We start from the raw sequence: 10,498 nt of genomic DNA on the forward strand, positions 1-10,498 counted from the left end.
AATGTTTAGAAATATAGTTTTTGAGCAAGTAAATATTGTACTATGATCTGTGTAATTTAATATTACATAATTTAATTTAATTTTACATAATATATGTAATTTTTTAGACTTTGGTATTTGGGTTTATGGTTTATATTTGGGTTTAGGGTTTAGTGAATATAGTTTAGGGTTTATTATTTAGAAGGTGAGGGGATATGGTTGGGGTCAGCTTTAACTTCTTCCATGAAATCATAGACATTTCATTATTTCACCGATATATACCATGCTATTTATTTTGTTCCATTCTATTTGGGTTTAGAGTTTATATTTGGGTTTAGAGTTTAGTGAATATGGTTTAGGGTTTAGTATTTAGAAGGTGAGGGGGTATGGTTGGGGTCAGCATTAACTTTAATTTCTTCCATGAAATCATAGATATTTCAAAATTTCACCAATATATACCATGATATTTATTTTGTTCCATTCTATTTAGGTTTATGGTTTATATTTGGGTTTAGAGTTTAGTGAATAGGGTGTAGGATTTAGTGAATAGGGTGTAGGGTTTAATGAATATGGTTTAGGGTTTAGTATTTAGAAGATGAAGGGGTATGGTTGGGGTCAGCATCAACTTCTTCCATGAAATCATAGACATTTCATAGTTTCACCAATATATACCATTATATTTATTTTGTTCCATTCTATTTGGGTTTATAACTTATATTTGCATTTAGGGTTTGTATTTGAGTTTAGGTTTTATTAATTAGGATTTAGGGTTTAGCATTACGGATTTGTGGGGATGGGATAATGTTTAGTATATAGGGGTTGGAGTTAGGGTAATGTTTCGTATTAGAGTATATGGGTGAGTTTAGAGATATGTATTATTTCGGCGAAGTGGAATAGAACACTCGTGGTTTCTTATATTCTCTCAGATGTAAACTAAATATTAGTCATACCTCTATTTGTCTACGTCATCTAACCTCGTATCCTTCACCTGCTACTTGTACAAGCGAAGGTCAAAACTGGCTCATTTGATGCATAATTGTTAGTTACTTAATGATGTCAAAATCAATGACATGCATCTAATTTCTTCTCCAATCATAGCTATTTTGCAAATTCTCCCTAAAGCAAATGTCTTCTCCTTGTTGATTTTTTTAATTAAAATTATTAAGACAAAAATATTTAGGATTGGAGGTATACGTGATGAAAGAAATAACTGGAGAATGAATGATAGGTGTTTATTTGGGGGATGAAAAGCTAGATTGTCTTCTTACAAAAACTCTTAAGGATTACAAAAAAAAAACTCCTAAGGAATACAAAACAAACAAAAAAAAATTCTGGAAAACTCTGTGACGCTTAAATTAAGATCGTTGTAATGAGAGTTAAATATTCAAAAAATGAGTAGAATTGAATGTGGAAATTCGTCTGTGGATAAGAACTACTAACTCCGCTAGTTAGTGCTTTAACCATTATGAAGGTTTGTTGAAAGATGAAAAGAGCGGAGTTGGAACTCTATTTTCCCTCTCATTTCTTTTTATTTATAGGGAAGAGCTGTGGTTCACACTCCAAGAGTTGATTTTACCCTCATGGCTTTCCTTTTAGTCGTGCAACATAGGCTGCATGAGCCTGTCTTTTTGTGTCAATCTTTCCTTACAGGTTAAACCAGTGCCGGTTCTAACCCATGGCAATATAGACAATTACCATGGATCCATAGGTTCAAAAAAAATAGTGTTATTTTACTAATTAAAAAAATCTATTTTTGTTTGTTAAATATCAATTAGTTGGTGAAATTATAATAGAAGGTCAATGGTTAACTAAATCTAATTTAAATACATAAGAACAAAAAAATTATCTTGCACAATTTTCAATTTTTCATTAACAAAATCTAATTTACACGCAAAACTCTATTTTTTTCTTTGAATACCACAACTTTTTGCTTTAATTTAAGAAAATTTAATAAATAAAGATTAAGAAAAAATTTATAAAATGATTTTTATTTTATATTTCGCCTAAGGTCATTAAATTTTTTAAGACGTCCTGGGTAAAACAATCTATGAATGAGACCTAGTTTGGCCACACATCAAATCCACACAAAATATGGTTCTGCAAGATAAAGTGTAGTTTGCTGTCCGTTCCTCTATAAAAGCTCCTGACGCGTAAGTGTTAGGCCACCGTTAGACCATGATTAACCCCAGTCTTTTAACTGGGGTTCTTAGCTTCGGCTAAAAGACGGTTCTTAGCTTTTCTTAGATTTTAACTAAGAAAAGCTAAGAACCGTTTCTTAAATAAGAGATATAAGAGCCGTTTCTTAGATGAAAAGTGTAAAAAAAACAAAAAAATGTCAAATCATGAGTTAAGAACCTCAGCTAAGAGACCGGAGTTAATCATGCCCTAAGTTAGTGATATCTTGCATATTTACATTGTTTTATCAATTTATTCATGTGCATTTTCATCATATAGATTAGGATTTAGCCATGTCTAGGTTGCTTTTTGCATACATATGTCTCTATTAGGTATTGGAGTTCCACATGGAGTTCCTGGAGACATTTGGGTGCTTTTGGAGCACAAAGGAGGTGATTAGAGTGATCTTTGGACGAGCACTGCCTGGAGCGACTTCCCGGAGCGACTACATGAAGTCGCTGTGCACCACATCCCGGAGCGACTTTCCCAGAGCGACTGCACGAAGTCGCTCGTGTTTTCACGTCCGGAGACACACAGATTTGACCCTGGAGCGACCTCCCAGAGCGACGTGCCGAAGTCGCTCCCGATGTTCAGAGCGACCTGTTGGAGCGACACACCAAGGTCGCTCGCGTCCTCTCGTCCGGAGACACCAAAATCGAGCATCCTGGAGCGACCTACCAAGGTCGCTCCCAGCCAGAGCGACCAGCCAGAGCGACCAGCTTAAGTCGCTCGCGTTTTGACGAGGCGAGACACGAAGTAACGCGTCGGGAGCGACCTCCTGGGAACGACTATGCTAGGTTGCTCCGCGTGTTTTGCTTGGACGATTTTTATGTTATTTCAGGGGCCTTTTGGTCATTTGTTTTGTTGTTTTACATTGCCTAAACCTAAGTTAAGTATTTTTTGTAAGCCACAGGAGGCAAAAGGATCTCTTTTCTAGAGAACAACTAGTAAAACTTTTTTTGATTCAGATTTGATTGCTTTTCATCTTGTGTTCTTGTTGATTTCTTATCTATTTTCTCTACATGATTAATCTTAAATCCACCATGGGTTTAAGCGGAATCATGGAGATTAGTGAGTAATCACTTTTTGAATTCATGGGTTAAGGAGATTAAGGGTGATTAGGTTAGTTCTAGGATGTTTTAGTGTAGATCATTCTTGTTCCTTGCTAGTAGAGTATTCATAATGCATCTTCTGAGTTGGCCACTCAAAAGTTGATCGATAGGCATTTCCCACCCGAAAGGTGTTCGATGAAATGCCTGAGACAACTCTCCTAGACTTTTAGTATACTTTGCCAAAGACATTTGTTGTTAAATACGCTAAGATAGCTAATAGACTTGTTAGTAATGATTGCTTTCACATTATTCAACCAAAGACATTTGACATTTGAGATATGTTAGCAAATGAGCATTCATCTAGACATAGAGCTTGCTTAGAATTGTGTCTAGGTTTAAGGTCGATAGTTTGATTGATCATATGCCATCCTTAGTTAGATACTTGATCACCCAAGGTCTAATCCCTATGCCCAAGAGTTCTCTTTTCCCTTGGTAAAGAAAGTATCATTCTGTAATTGCTTTCTAGTATTAGTAGTAGTTTAAAATCCATCTAAATCATTGGTTGCACTTAGATTAAGTAATTGCATTCTCGGTGCTTTAATATCCCTCAGAACTGGTTCGACAATCATTTATACTACAACATTTGTCTTATGAGCCTTGAAAACTTCTAACATCAGTTAGAAACAAAAATATGGACCACAATTTTGAAAATTATATGTAATTACGATGGTTAAGTTAGAAAAGAAAACAATTTTCGTATCCCTACTTAAATATATTGTTTGTGCATTTTGTTTTAATGAAGAATTTTCCTTCTGATTTAAAAGTTTAAAATTTTCTTCTTTTAGTTTTGATATAGTACTACAATTGTAATGGCACATTTATTTTTAAAAGCTTTAGATCATGTAGTCAGTATGGTGGCCCTAGGCTTGGTTACCAGCCACTTGTTCATTGACGATGATAATTTAGTTTATGCGAGAGCTTTCTTAAGATTCAACTTCACGTTCAGGAATCATATACGGATCCGACATGTGAACATATATATCTGTGTATTTTCAGTCTGGATTTTCCCTTCTATAAATAGAAAAACTTAGATGTTTGGTGTCTGCTTGAAGAAGCATTATCGGCGTCGTGAGCGATAATGCAAACCATATTTGAAATAGTGGGTAATTAAAAATTAGGGGTATTCCGAAAATTGAACTTGGGACCTCTTGCACCCTAAGCGAGAATCATACCACTAGACCAAATGCCCTTTTTGATAGGTGGCTCATCTAATTTATATCATGCCGTATTTATGTTATGTTTGACTATGTGACCTCCTAAAGTAAACACAATAACTAGTTTGGTAAAGACAGTTCATGGACTGGTACAGATTCTTAGCCTTTTCATACACTACCGAATGGGATAGTTAGTCTAAAGCTGGAGTATGAGAGGTTGGTACTGTTATCCAATAAGAGATTGCTATTTTTTTTTTTTCAAACATAGCTTTTTGTCTTGTCTCAGACTCTAATGCATGTCTCCTTCTGAATTGTGTACCTTGTCTCGGACGCGGTTAACTATTCCATTCGGTTAAGTAATTATTTCATTCGCCAACTCCAAAGAAATAATAATACCAAACCAGATGAACCGGCAATAACTACTTTCCCAAATCTTAACCGCCGCTGCATCAAAATTCAAAAGTACATACAGTGTTGACGCACGGACATATCGTGTCTCTCCGACATAAATTATTGTCTGAACTTCTTCCATTCACCAATGACGAAAGAGAAGAAAAAGGATAATGTCAGAGTAAGTTCATAAACTTTATCACACCATCGTTTTTTTCATTCCTCTGCTTTCAATTGAATTCTCTCACGAGATACTTCATTCTGTTTTTTTTTTTCAATTTTCATGCAGTTTATGGATGTCGAGTTCAACGTATCGATGCATTGCAACGAATGCGAGAGAAAAATCGCCAGAGTTATCTCTAAATTCAAAGGTAATCTCTTTCACAGTTTAAAAAAAATATTTCACAATATATCCATACATTTCCAACTTTTGGATGATCTATTAGTAAAAGAAAAAAGAAAAACTTTTGGATGATCTATGATTAGGAGTTGAAACATTTACGACGGATATGAATGGTCACAAGGTTGTGGTCACGGGAAGGCTTGATCCAAAAAAGTTGTTGAAGAAACTCAGGAAGAAGACAGGCAAGAGAGTGAAGATTGTAGCGAAGGATGATAAAGATGACGAATCTAGTAAGTACGCCGAGGACGAAAACGTTCTCGTGATTGATATGGAACTGATCGGTTTAGGAGATGAGCAGGTCCTTGGGTATAATGATAGGGAGTTAGAGAAGTTTATGTGGTTTAGCGATGAGAATCCAAAATCCATATGTTGTATCTCTTAACGAAGTTGAAACTATAAATAATCACACACAAAAACATTCTTAGAATATGGAACGAATTGGTTTGGAGAAAGTGTATTCTTTTACTTTAACTTCTTTGTTGGATGTCAAAAGCCGGTCCAATTCATGGCTTCAAGAAGACTATTACGTTAAAGTCTGGCCAGGGGCATTCAATATCCTAGGTCTCATTCAGGTTTATATATGTTTGGGTTGGGTTTCGTTGGTAATACTCCGGGTTCAGGTACGTTTTATAACTCTGCTTAAAGACTCATTTTAGATTTAAACTCGTTTCGGATTTGGTTAATAATACTTTGGACTAAAATAAACATGAATTGAGTTACTTCCCATTTCAAGTACTATTTCAGATCAAGATTTCGAATTTTTATGGATACTCATTCACTTTAGACCAGATTGGGATAATACCTGAAATACTGTCCTACATGACTTTTTGATACTATTCAGATCAGGTAAAGACTAGGGTTTTTTGGTTCAGGTTTGGTTCAGACCACTGATTCAGTTACAAATGCCCCTACCTATTACGTTTTGTTCAAACCCTAAAGGTAACTACTACCATCGTTGCTCTTACGTGGGTATCAACAAGGAAAAAAAAAACTATGAAAATTAGAAAACCTACTGAGAAATTTTTAAGAACAAGAACTTTATACAATATGTTAGATAATTGGTGGGGAACTTTTCCCTTCTGTTGGATACCAGATTACTTCCAATACAAGGTTTCTCTGGGTGTCCCAATTAAGTTAAGTACGGTGGCTGCAATGTGAGAAGCCGTGAGGCCAGCTTCAGCCAGTTGGTCTAGTGGTGATCCATGCTCAGTATACCGGTCAGGTAGTACCATTGGTCTCCACTATTGTCACAAAGAAATAATTTGAACTAGAAATTACACTAGAGACTACAGAGATATAAATGAAATAAAATGTGAAAAATGTAATGTACCTTGAGCTTTCCGTCAAGAAGACCATCTAGTGCTAGAAACTGTACCACATGTGATCCAAACCCTCCAATTGAACCTTCTTCAACCGTGATCAGAACCTCATGAGATTTAGCTAAGTTTCGAATAAGAGCAATATCTAATGGCTTGCAAAATCTTGCATCTGCTACAGTCATCTTTAATCCTCGTTTATCGAGTATAGAAGAAGCCTCTAAACAGTTTTGAACAGCTGATCCGTAGCCTAATAGAGCTACCCTCTCACCTTCCCTGAGTATCCTACCATTTCCAACCTGAAACCATTTAAAAAGAATAATGATTATGAATGTTTTAAACTCGTAATAATTTTTTCTGTAGAACATACCTCAAGAGGGACACCTTTGTTTCCAGGAGGAAGTGAAACACCAACACCGTTTCCTCTAGGATATCGAAAGCAAGAAGGACGGTCATCTATAGCTGCAGCGGTTGCAACCATGTTAAAAAGTTCTGCTTCATCAGATGGAGCCATCACTATCATGTTTGGAAGACATGCCATAAACGTCACATCAAATGCTCCACAATGCGTTGGACCATCTGCTCCCACAAGTCCTGCTCTATCCATTGCAAATCTCACAGGTAGTTTTTGTAGATCAACATCATGTACAACCTACACAAACCCAGCATAGAGAACAATACCATTTTAAGTTCTAAGAAAATATATTTCTTAAAATGAAAAAATACCAAGAAAAGATGAGAAAGTGTACTTGGTCATAAGCTCGTTGCATGAAAGACGAGTAGATTGCACAAAATGGCTTAAGACCTTCACATGCAAGACCAGCAGCGAAAGTAACTGCATGTTGTTCTGCTATACCGACATCGAAACAACGTGTAGGGAAGCGGCGTTGGAAGAGATTCAACCCAGTCCCACCTCCCATGGCTGCATGAATGGCAACAACATCTTTATGTGCCTCTGCTTCTGCAATCAAGGCCTCCGCAAAATAGGTCGTGTAAGACTTAGTTTCAGAAATGTTTTTGAACTGTTTACCAGTTTCTGGATCAAATTTCACAACTCCTGAAACAAGATGACAAAAGATAGATCAGTCTAATAATTTTTTTCAAGAAGAAAAATATGTTATTTATTAAATTATTTTTACCGTGATACTTGTCATGTGCTCTCTCTGCATAATGATATCCATGACCTTTCTCAGTCACGACATGAATAAGAACTGGTCCTGAGGTTCGAGTGCTCTTTACTTCTTTAAGAATTGAAACCAAATCATCTATGTTGTGTCCATCAACTGGACCAATATAGTAGAAACCAAGTTCTTCAAATAGTGTTGAACCAGCCCCACTAATCATTCCACGAGCATACTGAGAAAGCCGGTGCATTGATCCTCCAATTTTCTTTGTCATCCCCTGTAAACAACATATCAAACTTTTCATTTCAACAAAATTTAATAAGTTTATCAAACAATTTTCTTGTAAGACAACAATACTTACCTTTGCAGCTTCTCTTAGTTCCCTAAGAGGACGTTTAGACTGCAACTTACTAAGAGCCCTGCTAAAAGCTCCAACAGGTGGTGTTGGTCCATCCAAGTTAGCAGTTGGCAAAGAAACTTGCTTGTTGTCATTGAGAATCACAATCATGTCAGAGTCCAAATAGCCAGCATTGTTCATGGCTTCATAAGCTTGTCCAGCTGTCATTGCACCATCGCCTATAACTGCAACCACGTTGTTGTCCCTACCCTTCAAGTCCCTTCCCACAGCCATCCCTAATACACAGTCATGCCATAGTCTAAGTAGCCAGAAAGTGATCACATTCCCTCGTATTGAATCCCAAAACCAAAAAACCTTACCCAATCCTGCAGATATTGTGGTTGAACTATGTCCAGTGCCAAAAGAATCATGTTCACTCTCTCCTCGCTTGGTGAAACCAGATAGGCCATTGGTTTGTCTCAGTGTCTTCATCTTTCCTCTTCTCCCCGTTAGAATCTTGTGAGGATAAGACTGTCAAAAAGGAAAAAAAAGTGAGAACTTGTGTAGCTTAAAATGGAATATAACATCACAAACAAAATAAACCAACCTGATGACCAACATCCCAGAGAATCTTATCTTGAGGAGTATTGAAGATGTAATGCAGAGCCACTGTGAGCTCAACAACACCAAGATTGGAACCTAAATGTCCTCCAGTTTTTGAAACATTGAAGACAACATCTGACCTCAGCTCGTCTGAAAGAGCTTTGAGTTCCTACATCATATCCAGTTCCCAAAACAATAAGCATAACCATGACACCATTATTCCATATTTATCTTGAAACAGAAGTCTAGAGAGAGAGTAATCTGATGGATCAAAGCTTAGGGTTACGAGTTATACCTTGATGGACAAATTTTTCATGTGGATTGGATGGTTGATTGTGTCCAACAAAGGAGTTGGTGGTCTTGTAGAATAATAGTCACCCTTCTTTACAAGTGAGCCATTTACTGTTGTTCTTATTTTTGACTGAACAAAACACAAAAATGGTTTTTGTCATTTATAACAAATTTCAATATACATATATATATAGGATCCCAAACAAACAAGATGCATAGTCCATAAGTCCATTTAAACATTTCATCTTAAATTTATCCACTGAAAACGAACATTCTTAAAAAATTCTCAAACTAAACTAAATATTTCTGTTCACAGATTAACAAAATGGATACTCGAGATTTCCCACAAAGCTTATGACCCAAAATTCAAACAATCTGTTTATTTAAACATTTTTAGACTGTTGAAATGAACAAACGAAAAATAAATATAGAAACCAGTGTGGTTTCTCGCTGATAATTTGAAGGATTTTCGTTAAATGCAAGCACATAGTATATAATCAGTAAGTGAAAAGGAGGAAAAAGACAAACTTTTTTTTTTGGTGAAAAGACAAACTTACAGGAAAAACGGTACTGCTGCGGCATATTGATGGAAAATATGTAGCCAAAGATCGAGAAGAAGATAAAGAAGTAGTATTGCAATGATCTGTTGAAGTTTCTCTACTCAAGTAAGAAGGAAATCGAAATACAGAGAGAGCCATGAGAAGCTATGCTCAAAGCTATGCTCAAAGACACACGAGAAGAGCAAAAGGTGAAGCCTATAAGTTTCAATTATTAGAGTTATCACCAATTTATAGGAATAGATATTACTTCTCATGATGGCAGTAAGATATTAATTAATTCTAATTATTGACTAGCAGATGTCACATGTCACGATGGTGATTAATGGTGGTGGGTGTGGCAACAACTGTGGAGAGGAAATGACTTGAATAGAGAGAAGGAAGAGAGAGGAACAAAATACTAGAAAAGCTAACTTCGTATTTATATTTTTTAAGTATATATTTTGATTAATGTCTAAAACAGAAAAATGATGGTATTCAACATTACAATTGAGATTGTGATTGGTTCACCTTGTCTGTAATCCATTACTATTGATGTACACTTGGTTATATTTTAAAGTTATCATTTCATTTTATTTCAACAAAATTTGTCCCTCTCACAAAAGCAAGATTTTTTTTTAAAAAAATCTGTTTATAAAAATGAATTTTGGCTAAAATGACAAATTAACTAACCTATTACTCTAATACATTTTCCTTGCATTGTCCCACAAAAAAATTAAAGTAAGGAAATCTGGCTTTATTCTTAAATAATAATAACTAAACCTGATTTTATCTATTACTAAAATAATTTATCATTCAAAAATAAAAAGGATTAATAAATGTGATATTCACTGTATGCGTATAGAAACAATAGAAAATTTCTTTATTAAGATTACAGATTTCATATAAACGAAAATATAAAAATAAATTTGATTATTATTATATATATATATTAAATTTATATATTTTTATTATAGTAGTATATTTTTGATATTTTTTTAAATATATACTATGTTAATATTATTAATTTATTATTATTATTTTTGCATATACTAGTTAATTAGTCATTAACATCTCA

General features: G+C 35.1%; 2 protein-coding genes across 2 annotated transcripts; one reads left to right on the forward strand and one right to left on the reverse strand.

Annotated features, from left to right (window-relative positions):
* The first annotated feature begins 4,926 nt into the window (after window positions 1–4,926).
* On the forward strand, window positions 4,927–5,876 carry LOC106328803. The gene is made up of 3 exons (XM_013767321.1): window positions 4,927–4,991; window positions 5,100–5,181; window positions 5,297–5,876. Exons 1-3 carry the CDS (start codon window positions 4,959–4,961, stop codon window positions 5,593–5,595), a joined length of 414 nt encoding a protein of 137 aa, XP_013622775.1. The 5' UTR covers window positions 4,927–4,958; the 3' UTR covers window positions 5,596–5,876.
* A 228-nt stretch (window positions 5,877–6,104) lies between these two features.
* On the reverse strand, window positions 6,105–9,633 carry LOC106328802 (1-deoxy-D-xylulose-5-phosphate synthase, chloroplastic-like). Its single transcript, XM_013767320.1, has 10 exons — window positions 9,442–9,633; window positions 8,889–9,014; window positions 8,598–8,762; window positions 8,371–8,521; window positions 8,015–8,286; window positions 7,669–7,930; window positions 7,279–7,586; window positions 6,900–7,181; window positions 6,544–6,828; window positions 6,105–6,454 (listed from the first exon to the last, which is right to left on the reverse strand). The coding sequence occupies exons 1-10, from the start codon at window positions 9,580–9,582 to the stop codon at window positions 6,308–6,310; spliced, it is 2,139 nt and encodes a 712-aa protein (XP_013622774.1). The 5' UTR covers window positions 9,583–9,633; the 3' UTR covers window positions 6,105–6,307.
* Between the last annotated feature and the right edge of the window lie 865 nt (window positions 9,634–10,498).

Source organism: Brassica oleracea, chromosome C3, assembly GCF_000695525.1.
Source record: "Brassica oleracea var. oleracea cultivar TO1000 chromosome C3, BOL, whole genome shotgun sequence".
NCBI lineage: Eukaryota > Viridiplantae > Streptophyta > Magnoliopsida > Brassicales > Brassicaceae > Brassica > Brassica oleracea.